The sequence below is a fragment of the Natator depressus genome, chromosome 24 (assembly GCF_965152275.1).
Source record: "Natator depressus isolate rNatDep1 chromosome 24, rNatDep2.hap1, whole genome shotgun sequence".
Taxonomy (NCBI): Eukaryota; Metazoa; Chordata; order Testudines; family Cheloniidae; genus Natator; species Natator depressus.
In genome coordinates this window covers 22,973,055-22,997,670 of record NC_134257.1, presented here as the reverse complement: position 1 = coordinate 22,997,670, position 24,616 = coordinate 22,973,055, and the positions used below count along the sequence as shown (strand labels likewise).

The 24,616-nt window shown below is 51.6% G+C and overlaps 2 protein-coding genes across 3 annotated transcripts; both read right to left on the bottom strand.

Moving 5' to 3' along the window:
- Positions 1 to 3,288: 3,288 nt before the first annotated feature.
- APOC2 (apolipoprotein C2) lies at positions 3,289 to 13,216 on the bottom strand. 2 transcript variants are annotated; one of them, XM_074938904.1, is made up of 5 exons: positions 13,135 to 13,216; positions 8,600 to 8,650; positions 7,375 to 7,440; positions 5,390 to 5,519; positions 3,289 to 3,445 (listed from the first exon to the last, which is right to left on the bottom strand). In XM_074938904.1, the coding sequence occupies exons 1-5, from the start codon at positions 13,148 to 13,150 to the stop codon at positions 3,355 to 3,357; spliced, it is 354 nt and encodes a 117-aa protein (XP_074795005.1). In that variant the 5' UTR covers positions 13,151 to 13,216; the 3' UTR covers positions 3,289 to 3,354. The 2 variants fall into 2 exon arrangements, with proteins under 2 accessions (XP_074795005.1, XP_074795004.1); XM_074938903.1 differs by lacking the exon at positions 13,135 to 13,216 and adding an exon at positions 8,973 to 9,033.
- Positions 13,217 to 15,094: 1,878 nt separating this feature from the next.
- APOC1 (apolipoprotein C1) lies at positions 15,095 to 19,931 on the bottom strand. Its single transcript, XM_074938143.1, has 4 exons — positions 19,804 to 19,931; positions 18,531 to 18,607; positions 17,380 to 17,530; positions 15,095 to 16,316 (listed from the first exon to the last, which is right to left on the bottom strand). Exons 2-4 carry the CDS (start codon positions 18,583 to 18,585, stop codon positions 16,241 to 16,243), a joined length of 282 nt encoding a protein of 93 aa, XP_074794244.1. The 5' UTR covers positions 18,586 to 18,607; positions 19,804 to 19,931; the 3' UTR covers positions 15,095 to 16,240.
- Between the last annotated feature and the right edge of the window lie 4,685 nt (positions 19,932 to 24,616).

The following is a 24,616-nucleotide window of genomic DNA, read 5'->3' as shown; positions in this document are numbered from 1 at the left end:
CTGGGAAACGTAGTTTGGACACGTCCTTCCCCCCAAAATCCTCCCAACCCTTGCACCCCACTTCCTGGGGAAGGTTTGATAAAAATCCTCACCAATTTGCACAGGTGACCACAGACCCAAACCCTTGGATCTTAGAACAATGAAAAAGCATTCAGTTTTCTTACAAGAAGACTTTTAATAGACGTAAAGGAATCACCTCTGTAAAATCAGGATGGTAGATACCTTACAGGGTAATTAGATTCAAAACATAGAGAATCCCTCTAGGCAAAACCTTAAGTTACAAAAAGACACAAAGACAGGAATATCCATTCCATTCAGTACAACTTATTTTCTCAGCCATTTAAAGAAATCATAATCTAACGCATCTCTAGCTAGATTACTTACTAAAAGTTCTAAGACTCCATTCCTGTTCTATCCCTGGCAAAACCAGCATACAGACAGACACAGACCCTTTGTTTCTCTCCCTCCTCCGAGCTTTTGAAAGTATCTTGTCTCCTCATTGGTCATTTTGGTCAGGTGCCAGCGAGGTTACCTTTAGCTTCTTAACCCTTTACAGGTGAGAGGATTTTTCCTCTGGCCAGGAGGGATTTTAAAGGGGTTTACCCTTCCCTTTATATTTATGACACCATCTTTTGTGACTTACAGAGCAAAGTGTGTTTCCTTCTGCATCACTACGGAACGAGGCTTGTAAATTGCCATTCAATGCAGAGTGCACTGTGCTCGTGCAGTGAGTCCTAGTCAGATGCTTTAATTCACAGTGCACGGTTGTTATTATTTTGTAGTGCAGAAGCACCTACAGACCCCACCTAGGTTGACAGCCCTTTGTGCTCGGTGCAGTACAAGTGCAATCTGTACGGCACAGTCAAGGGGTGAGTGAGAGAGGGATCATGCCAGGGAGTGAATGTTCTCCCGGATGGGTCAACAGCTTCATTTTGTTTTGACTTTTAATGTTAGCTAAACAAACCCTTTCAACTCTATTGAAATGAAACATTTTACCCTTTACTCTCAACAGGGTCTTTTTCATGTTTCCAAACTGGAATATTTCCATGAAAAATGTAGATTTAGACTTTTTGTCCCAATTTGAAACAGAAATTCCTGCGTATGCCCCAGGAGGCATCCTAGTTTGAGTCACAGAAGTCATTGCATCACTTCACAGTGCCATGTTTGTTCCAGTTACATACCTCCAGAAACTGCAGGGGGCCCACAGACCCAGGGGCCAGTGCCAGCAGGCACCCAACAGTGTACATCAAAGTTTACAATTACAAACCCCTGGATACACCAGGTCATGGCTTATAAGTAGGAGCAAGGCAACTCCCAGGATGGCAGTGCTGGGCAAAGTGCAGTTAATCCTTAAAAGTAATTTAAGCAGTAAGTGTTCAGAGCACAGGCATCCATCACGTCCCATGTGAATCCCTGCATAACTTCAGGCCCATGTAGAAAGGGCCAGCAGAGAGGATGCTGCTTCTGCTAAGGGACTTCATCAGCCTGCCATTTAGGCAACATGTAGAGGAATGAGGCAGTTCATGCCTACACACCCCTCTCCCCACTCTATTCATGCATGTGTCACAGATATGGACTCTCCCACACACATACCTTGCAGATAGCCACATGCGCATTGTGTGTACATGTGTGCGTGCACGCACACACATGATGCTCCCTCATCTAAACACACTGGCACAGAGGCTCACTAGGCAAAAGTGCAGAGCTGTTTACATGTGAACCTTGCCCCATCATCCAGCACAGGAGAGAGGCTGAGAACACAGTCCTTCTCCCCAAGGGACAGAGGGCTTGGACAGAGAGGGAGGCATGGCAGTACGGTGCATTGGCACCTCTCCTGCGCTGCATCTTGCTCTTCTAAGCATCAGTGCCCCTCTGGCTGTTCTGCTTGTGCAGGAAACTTAATGATGGCCTGGGGCCATGGCTGGGTGGAGAGGTGCCCAAAATAAAGGCTGGGTTGGGGCTGGGTCACACCTGCTGGATTCTTGCTCACTGGGTGGAAAGTCCCCAGAATTCCCTGTCTCCCTCCCTCTCTTCCTTTCCTCACACCTGAAGTCTCTGACCTGTAATTATCCTGGTGTCTTACAACCTAAATCTACCAGACCTGTGTGTTACACCCTAAATCTTCCCCTCCGGTCTCCACATGTTGCACCTTATATCTCCCCCGACCCAGTCACCTGTGTTACACCCTAATGCTTCCCTCCAGATATACTTGTGATTCACAGAGAGGAATGAGTGACTGGAGAAGATGTAGGGTGCATTACCCTATGTTATATTTCTAGTCCCCTATGTTTTACCCCAGTTAGTCCCCCCCCAGTTGTTCCATTTGCATCTCACCATAAATCTTCCAAGTTACCTTCACTGTGCTAATCTTAATGCTTTGCCTCTAACAAACCATTTTGCCCTAAATCTCTCCCTTATCCCCAGAATTCAGCCTACATTTCCTCTTTAGTGACCTAAATAATTTTCCTATTTATCACTTTGTGAGTCACCCAGAATCATCAGGGTCTGGGTGTTTATGTGTATGTATCACTGTGTGAATATTGAGATGCATGGGTGTGTATGCAGGTGGGAGTGAGTGTTTGGCTATTAGTGGATGAGTTTTTATGGGCATGTATGTGGGGATGTATGGCTCTGGGTGTGCAAGGCTTTGTGTTTGTGTGTATAGCTCAATGTGCCTTTGCAGTTTTAGCACTGATCACTCAACCCTTTAATGTAACAGATGGGTCCACCCCAAATCCCTCAGTGGCAGCTAGCTTCAAACAGGGAGGAAACTTAGAGCTAGAACAAGTTTGCAGTATGGCCTTTTCCACTCCCAGCTCTTGGAGGGAGTGGGGTCCAGTGAGTCGGAAAAAGAGGGGGCTGGGAGGTAGGATGCCTGGGTTCTATGCCTGATGCTTGGGTGGAGTGGGTTCTAATGATTAGAGTGAAGGGGTCTGGGAGCCAGGATGCCTGGGTCCTATTCTCAACTTGGTGGACAATGAGTCGGGGAGTCAGGAGTTGTGAGTTCTGTTCCTCTCTCTGCACCTTACTCCTTCTCAGGTACCCTTGCTGTGCCTCAGTTTCCTCCCAATATCTGAAGACAGGGATAATGGGATGGGAGGTGCAATTATAACTGAGACTCTGAGTGAGCCCCATATACACCAAGTTCTGTGTCGCTCACAGATCCACACACACAGCAGTGAATGGAGCAAGGCAAAAGGGAATTTGCTTTATTGACTCGGTAAGCAGAAAAGTGTCAGCACATAAACAAATATGAACACAGAGGAACCCGCTCGCTATCCTTGCCGGCTTGTCACTGTAGGAATGGTAGCAGGGAGGGGATGGGGATGGGGATGGGGTGGACAGCAGCCTATGTTACTGCTCCCCATGCCACCAATGGTAAACCTGGTCCTTCAGGATTTCTGTGTAGGTCCCTGCAGCCGATGTGGTTTTTTCATAGATGTCCCTGGGAAGGAAAGTGAAGAGGAGGAGGAGACGCCACGTGAGAGGGCTGGACCCCGGTCCCTGCAGGATGGTCTGCACTGTCAGCATTGTTATTAAATACAGTCCATGGTTAGAGTAAAACCAGCACCAAATCCAGCCATGGAGCCCTGAAAATTGCTGACACATGGGCCCTGCTTCCTATGCACCCTAGGGCCCTTTCATGCCATTCGGGCAGCATAGAGGGGCTTCAGATAGGTGGGGACAGCTGCCTGTTAATGCCCCCTGCTCAGAGGACTTTCCCAAATGGGATAGAATGCCATGTTGGAGCACAGCATCCATCTCTGCTTCCCAGGGCCGAGAGAGCCATGAGAAGCAGAGCATAAGAACAGCCACACTGGGTCAGAGCAAAGGTCCATCTAGCCCAGTATCCTGTCTTCTGATAGTGGCCAATGCCAGGTGCCCCAGAGGGAATGAACAGAACAGGTAATCATCAAGTGATCCATCCCCTGTTACCCATTTACAGCTTCTGGCAAACAGCGGTTAGGGATACCATCCCTGCCCATCCTGGCTAATAGCCATTGATGGATCTATCCTCCATGAACTTATCTAGTTCTTTTTTGAACCTTGTTATAGTCTTGGCCTTCACAACCTTCTCTGGCAGGGAGTTCCACAGGCTGACTGCGCGTTGTGTAAAAAAATACTTCCTTTTGTTTGTTTTAAACCTGCTGCCTATTAATTTCATTTGGTGACCCCTAGTTCTTGTGTTATGAGAAGGAGTAAATAACAATTCCTTATTTACTTTCTCCATACCAGTCATGATTTTATAGACCTCTATCATATTCCCCCCTTAGTCATCTTTTCCAAGCTGAAAAGTCCCAGTCTTATTAATCTCTCCTCTTATGGCAGCCATTCCATGCCCTTAATCATTTTTGTTATCCTTTTCCAATATATCTTTTTTGAGACGGGGCGACCACATCTGCACGCAGTATTCAAGATGTGGGCGTACCATGGATTTATACAAAGGCAATATATTTTCTGTCTTATTATCTATCCCTTTCTTAATGATTCCCAACATTCTGTTAGCTTTTTGACTGCCGCTGCACATTGGGTGGATGTTTTCAGAGAACTATCCACAGTAACTCTAAGATCTCTTTCTCGAGTGGTAACAGCTAATTTAGACCCCATTATTTTATATGTATAGTTGGGATGATGTTTTCCAATGTGCATTACTTTGCACAGATCAACATTGAATTTCATCTGCCATTTTGTTGCCCAATCACCCAATATTGTGAGATTCTTTTGTAGCTCTTCGCAGTCTGTTTGGGACTTAACTATCTGTATCATCTGCATATATTAAAGCAGCCACACCAGGGCCTGAGCTGGACCCTGCAGAGTTTCAAACTTCAGGAACCACAAAGGCAGCTTTAACCTACCTGCCAGAGGGCCTGGCCCAGTCACAGGAAAGAAGTGACTGAGAATCAGCCCTCAGGAATGGGGAGGGGCTGTTAGGTCACAACTAGGGCATACTCTTTGCCTCTGTGTGCGCCCAGGATTGTAACCCACATGGGACTCTCCAGGGCTTTGTGGCACCGACAGAGCAAACCCTCTGTCTGTGGGGAGCCAGAGACCACCACCTCCCAAACCACTCCCTCTGGGGGGGTGTCTGTTCCCGGTAATGCTGCCTGGAAACACTGGCCACGCTGGTGGCTTCCTCCAGCTTTAATCTCTGTTTGTGTAACACTGACAGACCCTGGTTGTCAGCGGGCGGGATCGAACTGGGACCTATGGAGCTTAGTGCATGAGTCTCTATCTACCACATGAGCTAAAAGACAACTGGCTCTTAGCTAAGGCTGTAGAGCAGACTCATTTTATCTCTCTCTCTAAGTGGTCTTGGTGCCACTATATGGGACAGAACACCACACCCAGGAGGGGTGTGGGTTACACTTGCACTCTGCCTTCCCCTTACCAAGATTTGACACTGTCCAGCCAGCCCTGGACCACTGAATTCAGCCGTTCCCAGTAATTCTTGGCAACCTCCTGGATCTGGGAGAATGAGTCCTGAGCCTCTCGCTTCTGCAGCCGATAACTGGCAGCCTCTGCAGAGACAGAAAATGGGGCTCAGGTCTCTCTAGGGGAGGAGGGGCCATGCCCAGGGAGGTAGCTGTTTTTACACTGGTATTGGAAAGACAGGAGACAAACATTGGCCAAACTGGACAGTCTCTACATAAAAGAATAAATGGACACAAATCAGACATCAGGAATAGAAACATACAAAAGCCAGTAGGAGAACACTTCAATCTTCCTGGACATTCAATAACAGGTTTAAAAGTAGCCATCCTTCAACAAAAAAACTTCAAAAACAGACTGCAAAGAGAAACTGCCAAGCTACAATTCATTTACAAACTTAACACCATTAATCTGGGTTTGAATAGGGACTGAGAGTGGCTGGCTCACTACAAAAGCAATTTTCCCTCTCTTGGTATTGACACCTCCTCATCAATTATTGGGAGTGGACCACATCCACCTTGATTGAATTGGCCTTGTCAGCACTGGTTCTCCTTCTCTTCATGTGTCAGTATATTTATGCCTGTATCTGTAATTTTCACTCCATGCCTCTGAAGAAGTGGGGTTTTTTTACCCACAAAAGCTTATGCCCAAACAAATCTGTAGTCTTTAAGGTGCCACTGGACTCCTCGTTGTTTTTGTGGATACAGACTAACATGGCTAGCCTCTGATACAGGAGACAAACTGGAAAAGCCGAATCCTCGTGATCCCTTGATGTGCAAAGCACCTGTCACAAATATCCCAGTACCATTCTTGCACCACGCAAGATGCTGTTCATGCACCAACACGCAACAGCAAACACTGGCTGGATGGGGGTTTGTGTTTAACGCAGAAGGGAAATCAACCTAGTTCCAGCCGGACAGATGAAAGCCTCCACTTCTGGTGTGTGAGTGACATGCTAAACACAAGCTAGGAGAGGCAGCCATTGCTCAGATGCACCACAGAATCTAACACAATGTTTATCAGCGGGTGGGTTGCAAGCCCCAGAAGGGTCTTGGCAGGCAAATGAGGGGGGTTGTGGGACATTGAAAATTGTATTACAATTCTAAATTGTGTTGTAGAGCGGTACAATTGTATCACAATTCTAAAGCAAAGAAAATAGCATTTCCAGAATAACTTTATGCTTGCCAAAACTGTCTACATGTGTAAGATCAAATGAGCCATTGTATTCTACAAGCTTAACACTGTTATCATTTTTTACTCCCACTTTTGTACCCGTAGGGGATCACTTTTATTTTGAATAAGGGGTCACTGCTGAGGAAAGGCTGAGAGATGCTGCTCTGACAGACTCCCAGGATGAGAGCAGACCAGTGCTTTAGGGCAACTCATTCTGCAGCTAGCAGAGAACTGGCGTTTGTTCGCATGAAAAAATTTGATTCAAATTTTTTCTTTATGTTCATTCTCCAGTTTTTCATTTTTTAACTGTAACTTTGTTGTTATTGGTTTTTGGCTTCCAGTTGTTAGGGACCAAAAAATGTTCAGTTTTGGGCAAAAATCCAAGAAATGTCATTGAAATTGGACATTTCCTTGGAAATTTCTGTTCTAGCGAAAAAAACGTTTTGGGAAAATTTTTTGAAGAAAACCATGAAGAGAAAGTCTAGGGCTGAGCAGCCCATAACTCCAGGGAAAGCTGGGGGAGCGCCAGGAGCTTAGCAGCTCTGAAAATCAGGCCCTAAAATCAGCAGCCACTTTGGCAAATATTGGGCTGCGTCCTCAGGTTTCCCCTGGGCCTGGATACAACCCCTAGACAGGAAATGGGGAGAAGGAAGAGTAATGTGCTCTGGAGTAGGGGAACTCAAGGAGACATCATCTCTCTCGACATCATCAGGAGGAGTTTAACCTGCATCTCCGGCTTCAGGGAATCTACCACACGCCAGCATCTCTTACCGGTGCAGAGAAACAGCAGCAGGATGAAGGCCACTGCAATTTTCAGATCCATCTGCCCCATATTTGCTGGAAAATAAAACCCTCAGATTAATGCCACTTTCTCCCTCTGCACTGGGTGTGTGCGCAGAAAGTCAGAGTGGACATTGCTGAGCCTAGCCCCTTCCTCCCACCCTCACTTATTGCACCGGGGCCGAGCTCACACCAGTGGACATCAAGAATGGCAAATGTGGTAGCTCCCATCCAGCCCACACCCCAGACCCACAAAGCTGGCTCAGGGTTGTTCCCTACAGCATAGTTCCTGGAACACTGTTGGGATTCCCCATCTGAGTCACATCGATCCAGCCCAGCCTCCTACCTCTATCAGCAGCACACGCCAGGTGGGCATCCCCACCTGACTCTGTGAGAGAGGGGGTGGCTCATGCCCCATAGCAGGGCAGTGCCAAACCTCTCATTTTTTAAATCCTTATCACAGCTCTGGATATTCATGTTCTCCATAGGAACGTCCCATCCTTGTCAGAATCCTGCTGAGCTCTTGTCCTCAGTGCCCTCTTGTGGCAGGGAGTTCCACAGGCTGATTGTGCACTCAGTATTTCCCTGTCTCATAGAGTTTAAGGCCAAAAGAGACCATTAGATCATCCAGTCTGACCTCCTGTATAGCACGCTCCATTCAGTTTAATCCAGACACTCGTCTATTGAGTCCAGAGACTTTAGTTAAACCAAAGCATCTCAGTCCTCAGGAGACTAAACTGTTGTGTATTCAAGGCAGTGACCAGGAGAGACCAAGGTGCCAGCATCTTCTTGGGAGCTGATTCCCTGTGCTGCCCTGCGCCCAGTCCTGCCATTTGCACCTGCAAAGTGGATGGGAACCCTGCTAAATTGGGATGGGAGCTTTGCACACACACTTTCCACACATGTAAAACACAACACAGGGAATGGGGTGCAGATTCAGACATTCATTGATTTGAAATCAGCAGGGAGTCTGGCCTCCTGCATAACCCCGGCCAGAACCCCTCCCAGTGACTCGTGTATCCTCCTGGCCCTGGGTAAGCCAGAGCGATGGTTTAGCTGAGATGTCTGTGCTCTGTTTACAGACATCAAGGGAGGGGGATCCCCACATCTGTCCCCAGTCCCTCTCACTGTATGGTTACTGGCCTGAATGTATCTAGCTTCCAATTCCATTGGGCTGGCAGGGGGATCCAGGTCCTGGGGTGACTAGGGACCATACCTGTTGTAGAGAGCGTGGCTCCTTCCTGAGACTCGAGCAAGGCACGGAAACCTACAAACCAAATAAAACATGTACAGCTGGTAAAGGAGAAACAGAACCTTGGGCTCGCAGGCCAGGGAAGTCAAGCAAACCCCTTGGGGCTGCGTGCTCCTAGGAAAATCCCCTGTCGGGCCCTAGGCTCCCAGCCTCAAGAGGTGGCTGCTTCCCTCATGGCTTTTCCAGGTCAGGATGCAGAGATACAGGGGGAGATATCAATCCAGAGAGGGCAGCCCGTGTGAGGTTGCTCCAGCCCCCAGGCACTCTTGGAGCCAGGGCATTACAGTCCAGGCTGAGAGGCAGGCAGGCTGTGTGACCCCACAGGAGAGGTACTCACGGGTGACTGGAGGCTGCTGCTCACTCTGGCTCCAAGGTTCTGGCCAGCTCATTTATAGAGTGTTTGTGAAAACTCTTAACCCCCCTTTCCCAAAAGCAGATCCACCAATGACACAACCTCACCATCCCTGGTCAAACTCCAAGCAAACACAGCCAGGCCTGGCCCTTTGACCTGAGAGCAACTGATTGACCAATGCCACACAACCCCCCTACCACCCTATGTCCCTAGGAGTGGGACTGAGTCAGAATTATACTGACTCAGTGAGTGTGGAAATTCAGCCCCACGGAAACCCCCCACCACTCAGCAGGCAGCCTGTGGGATCTGCCCCTCCCTTACTCCCCCCAGACCATCACACTACTTCCCCACCGGCTCAGCCTGCCTTTCCCCCGCGCCTTGCCTCCCCCCAAGACCCTACTCTTGGCCCCCTCAGTGAAACATCAGAGATACCTCCCAGGCCCTTCAGTGGAAGCACGGTGTTTTCTACACTCTCCTGGAGGGGGCTCTGAGCCTGGGGCTCAGTGTTGTCCAGAGCCCCCCAAAGCCAGCCTGGCTCAAACAGAGCAGATTCCAGCCCCAGAGACTGCAGCTCAAGGATGACCCAGCCAGGCCTTCCATTGTGAAATTTGCCCTGGTTCAAGGGGGCAGCCTAGGCCACAATAACTCCCATATGGTCTAGGAAACCCTTATGTCCCACTTCAGCCCCATGTGCTTGGCCTCTGCCCTGGGTGGGGTGGCCTCATCCCCTCCTGCTGAGTGATGCTGAGGCTATTTGGTTTCCACACCTCTTCCCCCAAGCCTCATCCCATTAGGGGATTTCCCTGGCATGGACATTATGGACGTGCAGATGCCGCTTGTGTGGACAGATGGGCTAAATAGCCAGCATGCTCTTGGTGACTTACGGCACGTCTTCACTGGCAACATTAAAGTGTTGCCGTGGCAGCACTTTAACGTGGCTTGTGTAGTCGTGGCAGAGCGCTGGGTGAGAGAAAAACCACCTCCAGCACTCCCAGCTCCCAGCGCTGGGGCACTGTCTACACGGGCACTTTACAGCGCTGAAACTTGCAGCGCTCAGGGGGGTGTTTTTTCACTCCCCTGAGTGAGAAAGTTGCAGTGCTGTAAAGTGCCAGTGTGTACAAGCCCTTAGTAATGCACCCCTCCTCACAGCATGGGCTGGCAGTCAAGACTCCTGGGTTCTATCCCCAGCTTTGGCAGGGGAGGGGGGTCTAGTGGGTTAGAGTGGGCAGGGGGTGTCCTGGCTCACTGTGTGACCTTGAGAGAGACAGGGCAGGTGAGGTAAGTGATCTGTGCAAGCTCAAAAGCTTCTCTCTTTCACCAACAGAAGTTGGTCCAATAAAAGCTACTACCTCACCCACCCGGTGTCTCTAATATTCTCGACCAACATGGCTATAGCAACGCTGCATGACCCTAAGAGAGTCATTCCAGCTTCCTGTTTCTCAGGGTCCCTGTGAAATTACACTCCAGCCAGAAAGGCTGCAAAGATGCTGAGCATGCGCACTGTTTTTAAAGGACACCTTTGCCCATTAAGGATCTGGGCTTTTCCTTGAGTCAGGTAGGCCTACCCATGGGAGCGCTAGCCTAGCTAGCATCAGCTACAATGGTCGTCCAGTTGCAGTGAGGGGCTTCAGCATGAGCTGCCGGGTGTAGGCTGCAGCCCGGGGTTTCTAGCTCACACAGCTGCTTCTTCGGTGCCAGTTTAGCTGGGCTAGCTGGATGAAAGCTAGTGCAGGCAGTAACACCTCTGAGTGTAGTGCAGACATTCCCCGAAACTGGTAGCCAGAGCCTGGGCGACACAGAGCAAGAGGAGAGCCCAGGCGGGGCTGTGGAGGCCCATCATGCCAGAGGCAAAGCTGTAGAGAAGAGGGGGTGTCCTGGAACCTTCAGACTCTTCCCCAGCTTCTAAACCTGGAATAATAATAATCGTGCAACACAAACACTCTGGGGGACAGATCAGTGTCAATATATAGTGCGGGGGCATGGATCGGAGAAGGCACCAATGCCACTGGAAGGGTGAGGGCATGGAAAGGTACAGCTTAAAGGGAATGATGCATCCACACACACCTCCACCTCCCATCTACCTACCTATCTATCTATCTATCTTGCTAGCTACCTCTCTCTCTGGCTGCCTTGCACCATATTATCAGATATCTGCCCAGGAAGAGGCTTTGTTTTCCCCTCCCCATTGAGAATTACAGGGAATCCCCCATTGATCTGCCCTTGTTAAGAACAGTGGGTGCTCCTGGGAACTGCCCCTTTTACTGCTTCCCAGCTGCTGCCAGCCACGTGCAGAGCCAGAGTTTGTGTTAAGAAAGAGGGTGATAAGCAGCTAGTCTCCCTTCTGTGTCCCTGTCATGTTGCTGTATCGCCTTATGCCTCCAGTGCCTTCCTCTTATGCCTCTCCTCCAAAGAGCCCCAGGGCCATCATCTCAATGGACACTACTCCACTGAAGCCAGGAGCCCAGCAAACAGGAAGGGTGATAATGATACTGATCTCCTTTGTAAAGCAGGGTGAGATTTACTGGTGAAAAGTGCCACAGAACAGCGAGGTATTATTGATCTCTCTCTCCCTCTGCACAGCTGCTCCTCCCGCCATCCCATCCTAGAGCTTCCCATATGCAAGGGGCTCTCACCCATCAGCAATCTCTGTGCTGCATACAAGAGTGCCTTCTCGCACAAACACTGTCAAGGTTCACACTCCCACCACCCCCTTCCCACAGCTCCCTTCTGTAGCCAAAGGGGCAATTCAACACAGCGTGCTGAGTACAGCCCAATTCCTGTTATTTGCGTTGCCCGTGTGCGAAGGAGTGGCAGTCATGGGCCAGGACGCCCTACACACCCAGACCAGGATGACAGCCCCGTCCCAAAGAGGGGACAATCTATCAGCTGCTCTGAGCCTTTCTCTGCACACAGGCACCACTTTAACTCTGCCTGTATATTGAAAGTGGTACAACCCACACCCCTCCGTGGAGGCAGGTCTAGCAGCATAAAGGAGCCTGCATAGCTGCTCCCTTATGGAACGGGCATAAGCCAAACCAGGACAAGGCACCATTATAGTGATATAACTGCACCCGCGCTAGGGGTTGTACTGGTGTAACTATCTCATTAAAACCCCAAATGAAAGCTACTGGTGCAGAACCTGTGTGTGCAACAGACACTCCAAGCAGAGACACTGAGGTCAGCTGCTCTCTGACAGGCTGCTGACATCTGGAGGGTCCAAAGGGCTGTTTATTGAAGTATCCCAAAAAATGAGGTTGCTGGGAGCTAAACTCCTGCTCCCAAGGTCACTTTGCTCAGAGCTTTTGCAATATTTGCTCCTGGTAATTTATCAACCAGCTTTTCTGGATCAGTTTAAAACACAATCACATGGGTCACAAAGTGATTTACAGCAGCTGAGGAGCTGACCCTCCCAAAGGAGCCCTGTGATCATCTCCGCAGACCTGCTTAACCCAGGCCACCCCCAATGACTTGTGGTTAGGGGTGCCAACACTGTACTGCCAAAATAAGGGACTGCTTTCTTAGCCCCCCTCCCGCATTCCTCCTGATATTGTTATCATCATTGTTATTATAAATAGTAATACTAAGTACGGCTCGCCTCCATTCGCCGGGGGTGTTTCTTGCTGCTTTTTGCAGCACCCAGCAACTCCCGATCTTGTTGGACAGAGATGAAGAAATAAGGGCTGCCTCTTGAAATGAGGGAGTGTTGAACTGAAGGCTGCTGCAAAGTGCAAACCCAAACTCGCTTCCCCGCAGTCAATGCATGCAGCAGGGCAATGGAGACGAGATGCTGGTGCTGGATCTAAGGGCTTGTCTACACTTACAGTGCTGCAGCTGCACACCTGCACTGCTGTCGCTCTTAGCAGCTTCTGTGCTACCTACACCAGCGGGCGAGTGTCTCCTGGCGACGCAGGTACCCCACCTCCCAGGACAGGAGAACCCCTCCTGTCGATATAGTCTACATCGAGGGTTAGGCCAGTCTAGCTATGTGATGTGGCTCATAAGTTTGTAGTGCAGATCGCGGCTAAGAAAGACCTCTTTCCCACCCCCGTCTTGATTTAAAGTGACACCCCTAGAGAGGTTGTTCCAGTGGCTATTCCCTCACACTGTCACAAATCCCTGCTTTGTTTCCAGTTTGAAATTTTCTCACCTTGACTCTCGGCCATTAGATCTTGTTCTGCCGTTGTTGGTGAGTTTAGAGAGCCCCCTAGTGTCCGGGCTCTGCCTTTTGTGTCAGTATTTATTGTGTTAAAGATTTTATGGTGAGATTCACACACAGTAACTCCTCGCTTAATGGTGTAGTTCTGCTCCTGAAAAATGCTACTTTGAGCGAAACAATGTTAAGCGAATCCAGTTTCCCCATAAGAATTCATGTAAATGGGGGGGTTAGGGTCCAGGAAAACACTTTAAAGAAAACCGGTATGTTAGCCCTAGAATGCTAAAGGCCCTTTTTCCTACAAGCTGGGAAGGGGTTACTTCAGGTCAATTAGGGACACCTGAGTCCAATTAAGGGCTGCCTGAAACCTGTTAAAACCTCTCTCGGGAGGGAGGGAGACAAACTACATAAGGCTGGAGGCAGCAGGGAGATAGGCTTCTCCAGTGTGAGAGACTGTGCCCTTCCCCATAGGAGAGACACCCAAAACCCAGTGCCTGTTTAGGGGAAGAACTGATACCCCGGGGCCAGTGACAGGACAACACCTGCCCCAGTTAGGGAGCCAGGGAAAGGTATTCCCCTTTTGTTTCAGTGCATTATAGACTTTTCCCCTTTGTCTGGTAGAGGAGCACTCCTCAGGCCTGCCCCAGGGCCTACCGGGAAGGCTCTGAGAAACAAACCCCGAAGAGGGAAGATAGACATGCTCCAGAGTGGGGCTGATTTACCTCAGGCCCTGTCCCTGCCAGAGGAGGGAGTGCTAAGTCTGGCAAGGCAGAAGGGGTGAAATATATATATATATATACAGTATACATTTTAAACAAACAATTTAATACTGTACACAGCAATAAGAAAAGGAGGACTTGTGGCACCTTAGAGACTAACCAATTTATTTGAGCATGAGCTTTCGTGAGCTACAGCTCACTGCATCGGACGCATCCCACACAGCAATGATGATTGTGAAGCTCGGCTGAGGTGGAGGAGTCAGAGGGTGGGCTGTTTCCCAGGGACTGCCTTGCTGCTAAATGATGAACTAGCACTTGGCTGAGCCCTCGAGGGTCAACATATTGTTAGTGTAGCCTCACACGCTACAAGGCAGCCCGAAGGGGGGGGGGAGACACAAATGGCAGAGAGAGACAGTGTGTGTGGGGGGGGGACACAGTGTGTGTGTGTAAGTGGGGGGGGGGGAGGGACAGACATACACACGCAGTACACTGATCCCACTCTAAGTACGCTGCCTTTTTAAGTAGATCAGCAAGTTGAGACAGCTGCTGCTGCCAGCAAAGCTCCCTCCAGTCTGAGCCTTGTCGTGTCCCCGCCCCTGCTCTGTGGAGATGAGGTATAAGAGTGGGGCAGGGGGAGGGGGGCACCCTGACATTAGCACCCCTTTTCTCTCCCTCCCCCCGCACAGCAAGCAGGAGGCTCCCAGAAGCAGCTCCAAGGCAGAGGGGCAGGAGCAGCACACGGCAGTGGGGGGACGGACACCTGAACTGCCGGCAGTTGCAAGCCTGCTGGGTGGCTGCTGCACAGGGAACTTAGGGGAGCGGGGAGCTGACAGGGGGGCTGGCGGCCCACCCTGGTTCCAAGCCCCCACCAGCTCGCTCCAAGGGGCTGCTCTTCCTGCAAGCAGTGGACAGAGCAGACCGCTGCCAAACAATGATATAAGGGAGCGTTGCGTAACTTTAAACGAGCATGTTCCCTAATGGCTCAGCAACCAAACAAGGTTAACCAGGACAACGTTAAATGAAGAGTTACTGTGTACGCCCCAACCCTCACCACTTTCGCCTAAATGTCTGTCTTTAGAAAAATAACCCTCTGGCTTGATTGATAAATACTGAGCCCAAAGGGACCATTAGATCATCTAGTCTGACATCCTGCATAACACGGGCCAGAAAAAAGAAAAGGAGTACTTGTGGCACCTTAGAGACTAACCAATTTATTTGAGCATGAGCTTTTGTGAGCTACAGCTCACTTCATCATTACAGCATTCACTGGAAAATACAGTGAGGAGAAAGCTGCCCCCAGTTACCCCAGTGCTGAGCCCAAACTCGCATTGGACTAAAGCATCTTCTAGCAAGGCACCAGCAAGGGATGGAGAATCCACCACTTCCCTTGGGAGTTTGTGCCAAAGGTTAACTACCTTCACTGTTCAAATTTGCACCTGGTTTCTAATTTAAATGTGTCTGCCTTTAACTTCCAGCTGCTGGGTCTTTTTCTGCCTTTCTCTGCTGGATAAAAGAGATCTTTAATACCTGCTATTTTCTCAGCCTCTGTGAATGTGCTTTTATACCTCGATCAAGTCACCCCTTGCTAGTCTTTTTAATCAGTGAAACAGATTGGCCCCCTTCAGTCGCTCCCTGTGAGGCTTTTTTTCAAGGAACAGTTTTGTGTATTTGGATAATTTTTGCAGCTATTTTTTGCACCCTCTACAGTTTTTCTGCATCCTTTACAAAATGTGGCTACCAGAGCTGGAGAACGGTGGCCACACATGTATATGGATCCATGCTATATACGTGCAGAACTATATACACAGCACATGAGATACAAGGTTGTAACAGTGACAGGGAGGTGCAGGAAAGGTCCCAAACCCTCTGCTGTGTCCTGCAGTTAGAATCCTGGTCTCAGGCCCAGAGAGGTGACCAACTGGAGGGAATTCAGAGCAGTGGCACAGAAATCACTGGGCTTGGGCTGTTAGCAGAGACTGAAAGGCAAAACCTGCTCAGTTTGGATAAGGGACAGGTAAGGAGCAGGGGAGCTCACATGAGAGGCCATGTGAACTGCATGATCATCAGGTACCACAGAATGATTTCAGGTGATCCATGGGACAAGCGGGAGGGGGCACTGAGAATAACAGGACAGAAAAAGCAAAGTGAGACAGAGAATTTTGAGGCCTCTCCCTAATGAGCATGTTCTGTGCAGGAACGACCAAGCAACCCCTGGATACAAATCCAGCACTAAGGCAATGAGCATTTATTCATGGCTACAAAAAAAGCAATAAAAAACAGGAACGTGGGTGCCAACCCTGGGTTCCCCTCCCAGCATGATCTCTTCAAGGGGACCAGTACCCCAGGAATTGCCTGTGAGCTCTGCAGAAAAAAATCCCCTCTCAGTCAGATCTGTCCCTGGAAAACTTCTCATTGAACTTCTCCTTCATCTTCTGGAATTGCTCAGAGAACCAGTTCCTGTAAGACAAGGGGAGGCAGAGGCAACATCAGCCAGTGTGTTAGGATCCTGCATTTCCTCACCCCCCACTTCCACAGATGCTACTATGGGGATGACTGAGAGGTTTGTAAAGGGGATGGCTGAGAATCCCTGGGCTTTGCCCTTGTGAACAGTGGAAAGCTGCCCTGATTTTTGACACTACCGTCTAGGAGCAGCTAACAGAGCCAGCATCCCTCTGGGGACAGAGCCTGGTAGATGCTGGCAAATCTCAGCAGCCACCTGGTCGTCATAGTTAATTACAGTTAATTACAGTGATTTTGACACATGACTAAGGAATGGGTGTTTCCTTTCTAGTGTAGCCGCCTCTCCTGGGAGCTGTGAGGATGATGAGGCCAGCTCAGTCCCAACTGTGAACTAAATCGTACTAGTTTATCTGCTGCGCCTCTCAGCCAGCTGGATTTCACCACACTTCCCATGGGATTGCTTCACATGATACATTATTCATATTTCAGTAGTGACCTAGCTCAGAGGCCCCATAGTGCCGCCAAGCGCTGCACAGACCCTGACCAAGATCAAGCTTCCATCCTGCCAGCACCGCACCGGCCCTGACTGAGGTCTGGTGCTCCTGTGCCAGGTGCAGGGCACACAGAGTGAGCGCCAGTCCCTGCCTGAGCTCCGAGAGGGGGGATCTGTCCCAAGTGTGACCAGTGCAGTGACATCTGCCTGAGTCTGCAGAAAGCCTGCAGGGGATCTCACTGAGGAGTCAACTCTGATGCTCAGCAGTGCTAATTTAAATGTCAACATCATTTACAATGTCAACTGTCCTGTGAGACCAGAGCAGGGGGGTCATGGCACTGCACAACTGACTGGAGCTGATTGTGTGGGTGGGCTGGGAAGAGCATCTCCTGCAGCACCTTCCCCTCCCCCCAGGACAAACTCTTCCTGCAGCATCCCTGGTGTGCCACTGCAGCCTCCCAGCCAAGCCTGGAACAGGCCCCACCTCTGCTTAGCTCCAGGTGACAGTCTCCGTGTCACTGGTTTCTGCAGGAGCCCTGCCGCCATACCGAGGCCCCTGTGACTCACCGGGTCTTTTCGCTCAACTCGCTGTGATGCAGTTCTTGGAAGGCAGCTTTGGTTTTATCTGCAATGCTGTCAGCAAAGGCCTGCAGCTTGTTCTGGAAGTTCTCAAACTTTTCGGACAGGGTTAGCTCTGTCGGTTGAGCCTGAGCAGAGTCTGAAAGGGAGACGGAGAATGCCTACAGCCTAAACTCGACCTACCACACCCGTGCAATGTGCCAGGGCGTGTGTTTGTGAGCGTGCACGTGCAATGTGCTGGAGGAGGAGGGGTGTTTGTGTGTGTGCACGTACACAGTCAGCTCTTTGTGTCAGTCCAGTGCCCAGCATAGTGGGGCCCTGATCTCGTCATTCTGTGCCTTGGAGGTGTTTCCCCATAGTCTCTGAAACACGCTTGTCACGGGGTGAATTCTCAGCCCTTTTCACAGTTAGCTTTTCTGCTTCTGGTACCTGGCTCTGGAGCCCCTGGGAGACTTTGTGTTGCTTGAGGTTAATGACCCTTGATCCCCTTTAAATGCCAGGCCACCCATCGCGCTCCCTCAGCCCTGCCCACCCCAGACTCCACACAGACGCTGGGGTGGTTGGAGCTGGGTTGCTGAGTAGCAGCCTGTGGAGATTTTAGCTTTTTTCAGAAGTCTCAGGGCTACTGTTTGGTTCTGGCAGCTCAGAGATGTAATTTGCTTCAGATGTGGAGCTGCTCCTATTTGTGGTTTTACACACACACGGCACATTGCACACATGCATGCACACACACCTCCACGCACACCCTGGCACGCTGCATGCACGTGCACACACACGTGGCACACTGCAGGTGCAAAATGCATGGCCCTGGTTTCAATGAGCCCCACTGTTGCTGACAAGATCCCCGGCATCCCTGAGCCACAGAGTTATTTATAATCTCTACTGAGGTGTTGCTGGGGCAGCTGTTGGTCCCATGGGGGCGGGCGCTGCATGAACACGCAGCAAAGATCAGTGCTGCCCACCATGGGCGAGGCAGAGACAGGATAGACTGGTCTGACATGCTCCCTGCTCCTCTCTCACCCTGGCCCACACCCTTCCCCTGGCTCTCTCCCTCCCCTCTCACACGCACAATCTCCTCCCCCAGGCTCTGAGACCCCCATTGCCCCAGCTCTGTTTCCCTGAGGAATCGGGGCTCTTACCTGCCAGGACCGTCAGAGCCACGAGGATCAGAGAAATGGACACTGCAGGCTGCATGGTCACTGGACTTGGTGTGTCCCTGTGCAGAGGGGGGGAGGATGTGACCTCGAGACTGGTCCCAAATGCACCGACATACCCTGGGGAAGGGACCTAGCCAGTGCCTCTTGCTGCGGGTTACACGGCCCTCGCCGAGACACCCACCCAACCCCACATGGACCCCACTGCCTCCCCTCCACAGACCCCACTTCCTCCCCGGATCCTGCAGTGCCCCCCTGCACAGACACCCCTGCAGCCCCACATTGACCCCTCTGCCTCACCCCACACAGACCCCACTCCTCCTCTGATCCTGCAGTGCCCCCCCACGAACACCCCCCCATCCCCACATGGACTCCACTGCCTCCCCTAATCCTACAGTGGTCCCCCCATAGCTGCTAGAACTAGGGCTGCTGCTGCACCCCCTGGCTTGAAGTAGTTTCCATTATAGCCCATGTTTACAGTTTGGTTCAATGGCTCTCAGCATCCCCAGTATAAAAATTGTTCCAGTACCACTGGTCCCCCCTGCACAGACACCCCCGCACCCCACATGGGCCCCACTACCTCCCCCCACACAGACCCCACTCCTCCCCTGATCCTGCAGGGACCCCCCCGCACGGACCTGCCTCAACCCCACATGGGCCCCACTGCCTCCCCCCCACAGACCCCACTTCCTTCCCTGATCCTGCAGTGCCCCCCCACACTGACACCCCCCTAACCCCACATGGACCCCACTGCCTCCCCTGAACCTGAATTGGTCCCATCTCCCCCTGCATAGACACCCCCCCCAAATCACACATGGACCCCAACTGCCTCCCTCTACTCCCACCCCCACATTATCATGCCCCCCACAAACACCTCCATGAACCCCACACATCCCACAAACCTCCTCTCCTCCCCCCTTGGTTCTCTCTGCACAGTGCCCTGTTCCCCACAAGAATCTCTGTCTCTCCCCCCACATTCCCCGCCCCACACATACCCCACAGGGTCCCTATTTGCCCCATATCCTCTGGGGAGGTCAAGTTAATGCCAGAGGGAAGTGGGTTCTTCCACTCAGGGAGTTACAGCCCCAAGCCTGTAGTCCGCTCAAATGCATCCCCCAGACCCCTCTACCCGTCCTCACTCCACTGAGCTCCCTGCCCTCCCCACCAGGTCCCCCATCTTGGCCAACAAGCCCCCATTCCCCTCTTTGTGCACCCCTCCAGTCCCACTGCCTCCACATGCCACTCCAGCCCCACTCACTGCAGCTGGAATTAAGCAATCTCCGGAGCTGGGATGCAGCTTCCCGAGCTCCAGCTCCCTATAAACCATCCTGCCTCCGTCATCCGCCCCCTCTGCCTGGTGGGGGGGGGAACCTGACCCCTCCCTCCCTGCTCTTCCAAGGCCTCTTAATTATTAGTCTGTGCCATGGGGAAATGAAAACCCAGCTGGGGAGCACCCGGGGGTGGGGGAAGAGCTGTTATTACAAATCAAGGAGCTCATGGCCGTGCCTAAGGACCCCCAAGACCAGGGCCCCGTTGTGCTGAGCGCTGCACAAACAGCGTGGGGGACAGGGCCTGTCAGACAGCCCCAGCCCGTGACCAAAGTACTGGCCACAAATGGCATGTTCATGGTGTCTAGTCTTGGCTGGGTTTAGTAGGAGGAGATCAGCTAAATGAGAAGAAAAGGAAAGGGGGTGAGGGGGAAAAGGCAGGGGCGGTGAGGGGCAGGGCGGAGTGAAGACGGGAAAGGGGGGTGGGGGTGGAGCAAACAGACAATCAGCATGGGGCGGGGAAGGGCCAGTGTGTCCCTCCAGTGCCTAGTTTGGGGCGCAGATCAAGCTACCCCCTCCCCCCAGGTGCAGCAGGGTGGGGGGGTCACACCCAGCGTGTCAGCTGGGATTCCCTGTTAGTATCCTCCAGAAGCGCCCATTTAGCTGGGGGGGCTTACACTAGTGCCCTTGGGGATCGCCAGCCCCACGTAGGCTAATCGCATTCGCCGGACCCCAAAGAAACAGGAGCTCAGCTGAAAAGTCATGAAGCTGTAAACCCCAATACCTGTTGGGCTCTGCTCCGTTATTGTCTCTGTGTTGTCTTGTGCTCCCCCCCCCTCCGCCCTAGTGGTGTCTCTCCTCTGATACTTGGACTGTAAGCTCCGTGGGGCAGGGACCAGCTCTTTGCTCTGGCTGTGCAGCACCTGACACAGTGGGGTACTAGGGTGCCTGAATTTTGTGGTAATAAAAATAATGATAATATTGTGCTTTTGCCCCATGGGCAGCACCAGCCTCTTCCTAGTGGGGGTGGGGGGGCTGAGATGGGCCAGACAAAATTGGGCCCTTGCCATGAGGCCCCATCCCTCTCCGTGGTCCCGCCCCCTGACCAGCTCAGAGGCCAGAGTGCTGGCTGCTTGCAACCAGTAAAAGCTGCCCAGGCAGAGGGACCTGGCTTCGGGGCCAGCAGAGTCCTGGGGAGCAGTGACTGCAGGGGGAGGGTCCCAGGAACCTGGGCCAGAGCGGCTCAGTCCAGGCTTCTGTGGGAAGCCCCAGACCCTCCTGCCCTGCACAGCACGCCCTGGTGGGTGGGGACACAGGCCACCTTGGGCTTACTTCTCTGCTGCTGCTGGAACTGGGTGCCCAGTCAGCAGCCCCTGCTCTCGCTGCTGTGCCTTCAGAGCTATATCCCCCACAAGTCCCTCTGCCCCCAGCACTGCCTCCTGCTTTGCCCTCTGGTGTCTGAGCCTGTACTGGTACTGGTACTTTTCTCCAAAGCCAGGGGGCCAGAAATGTACTGGATTTGTTTAAATTAAAGCCAAGAATCTCCCATACATCACAGGACTGCAGGAGCTGGAGATGTAAGAAAACACACCAAATGCTGCAAGCTCAGGAGTCATTTCAGTTCAGCTTCATCCATATTTTACCACCTTAAACAAACCTATGGAAAACCACAGCTTCAGTGAAACTGATGCCACTTCTGCAGAGAGAGATGGACACAGACAGACAGACACAGAGGGGAGGTTAAAGAAAGTCAGTCAGGCCAGGATAAAAGAAAAAGTGCAGTGGGAGGGAGGGAAAGGGGCTTCAGGGGGCAGGGGCTGGGATGGTCCCCTACAGTCTGTTCCTCCCCAGGGGGTGAGGGGGGCTCATCCCCTACAGTCCATGCATGCCCTGGGTGGGGGCTGTTATTATCATCAAGAGTTGATGCCCACCTACAGGGACATCCCCTCTAGTCTACCCACCCACCCGCTAGGGTGACGAGATGTCCCGATTTTATAGGGACAGTCCCAATTTTTGGGTCTTTTTCTTATATAGGCTCCTATTACCCCCCACCCCCCACCCCAGGCCTGATTTTTCACATTTGCTGTGTGGTCACCCTACCACCCCCAGGGGCAGAGGGCCAGGCAGTGACTGACCCAGCCGGCCCCACCTACAGATGCTGTCTCTGAGCCAAGGCCTGTGGACTTGGAGATTTCCCGGAGCCTTTGGGGACAGGCCTAGACCCATTTGGCCAGAGTTGCACTAAGAGTGTTCAGTGCCGGCCGCTGCCAGGAGCCCTGTGAACTGAGCCAGGCTCCTGCTTGGTTTGGCCTGCGTCTGCCCTGGGCAACCTGGTTTAGGAGTGGAGGTGGTTTGGCTGGAGAGGCTGCTGGAAAACTCCATTGTCAGCGGGCCCAGCAAAGCCGGAGTGATGGGTCTCCTGACACTTCCCACGGGCAAGTGATTCCCTGCGCTCACAGCCCCCCCGGCCCCGGATCTGGGGCTCCCAGCCCTCCCCCCAGGAGGGGATTTCCCACCCTCCCCCAGCTCACAGAGCCCTAGCCCTCCTCCCTGGGAGTGGACTCCCCTAGTGTTGCCAACCCTCCAGGAATTGTCCTGGAGGTTCCAGGAATTAAAGTTTAATCTTTAATTAAAGATTAGGAGTACTTGTGGCACCTTAGAGACTAACCAATTTATTTGAGCATAAGCTTTCGTGAGCTACAGCTCACTTCATCGGATGCATACTGTGGAAAGTGTAGAAGATCTTTTTATACACACAAAGCATGAAAAAATACCTTCCCCCACCCCACTCTCCTGCTGGTAATAGCTTATCTAAAGTGACCACTCTCCTTACAATGTGTATGATAATCAAGGTGGGCCATTTCCAGCACAAATCCAGGGTTTAACAAGAACGTCTGGGGGGGGGGGGGGAGGTAGGAAAAAACAAGGGGAAATAGGTTACCTTGCATAATGACTTAGCCACTCCCAGTCTCTATTCAAGCCTAAGTTAATTGTATCCAATTTGCAAATGAATTCCAATTCAACAGTTTCTCACTGGAGTCTGGATTCCAGCGAGAAACTGTTGAATTGGAATTCATTTGCAAATTGGATACGATTAACTTAGGCTTGAATAGAGACTGGGAGTGGCTAAGTTATTATGCAAGGTAACCTATTTCCCCTTGTTTTTTCCTACCCCCCCCCCCCAGACATTCTTGTTAAACCCTGGATTTGTGCTGGAAATGGCCCACCTTGATTATCATATACATTGTAAGGAGAGTGGTCACTTTAGATAAGCTATTACCAGCAGGAGAGTGGGTTTGGGGGGGCGGGGGGTGAGAAAACCTGGATTTGTGCTGGAAATGGCCCACCTTGATTATCATACACATTGTAAGGAGAGTGATCACTTTAGATAAGCTATTACCAGCAGGAGAGTGGGGTGGGGGGAGGTATTTTTTCATGCTTTGTGTGTAGAAAAAGATCTTCTACACTTTCCACAGTATGCATCCGATGCAGTGAGCTGTAGCTCACGAAAGCTTATGCTCAAATAAATTGGTTAGTCTCTAAGGTGCCACAAGTACTCCTTTTCTTTTTGCGAAAACAGACTAACACGGCTGTTACTCTGAAACCTTTAATTAAAGATTGTGTCATGAGGAAATCTGCAGGGATTCGTCCAACCAAAACTGGCAACCCTAGGATCAACCCCCCACCTCGCCCCCTCCTCCATCTCTCCCCCCCTCAGCACCCACTGTTAGGACTTGTTTCCCAACGCCTTTCCCAAAGGAATCTCTTTTTTCTCTCCTCTGCAGCTGCCTCTCCCTCCCCCTCCCCTTCCTCCTCCCCCTCCTCCTCCCCCTTCCTCAGGCATTTGCAGTGTTCAGCCCCTCCGCACCAGGGGAAATTCCTGTGGCCAGGAAAAGGAAATGCACCCCATGCTGAGCCCGAGTCCTTCCCCCACTGGCCAGTTCCCCACCCCAGGAGATGCCAGCTCCATCACTGACTCCGCCTAACTCCACTGGGGTAGGCACAGCCCCAGTTGGGCTCCCCAGGCTGGAGGCAGCACAAAGGGGTCCCTGTGGGGCCTGGCTGGGAGGAGCCCTGCTAGAGCTGGAGGTTATCTGCGTTCACTGCTCTGAAGCTCAGTTCATCCCCCTGCAGTCGCACACACTCTTCTCCAGGCTGCTTGAGCTCTGCCCGCTAGGAACCCCTCCTGGCAGGGTCTGTATCGCCAGCTCCTTCTTTTCTTATAAGCAGCCTGCATTGAGAAATGCTTTGTTTTTGCTGAGAAACCCAATTCCATCTTCCCCTCCCTGGCGTTTTCTTTTTTCAGCTTGAGGTTTCGGATTGTGAAAGCTCAGGCCGTGGCTGAGTCATTCACAAGCCAAACCCCAGCGCTGGCTGCAAAACAAAGTCAGGTGGCCCCAGCACTTTCCAAAGGCTTGGCCTAGAAATGCCCCAGATGTGCCCCAGCACCAAACCCACAGCCCTGGGCTACAGCAGGGGTTGGGTGCTCATGTAACCTACACACCTCCTGGGTGTGGCGTTGTCCCCTATCTAGCGGCACTGAGACCACTTAGAGAAAGAGAGAGAAAATGAGTCTGCTAGTTCCTGCTGTAGAGACTCATGCACTGAGGTCCCAGGTTCGATCCTGCCTGCCAACAACCGGGGTCTGTCAGCATTACACTCACAGAGCCTGAGCGTAAGCCCAGATGGGACCATTCTATCCAGTCTAAAACAGGCCACATTCTTTCACCCAGTTCCCCCTGCACTGAACCCAGTACAGTGCATCTCTTCCAGACAGTGGCAGCAGGTGTCCCAGGCCCTGCA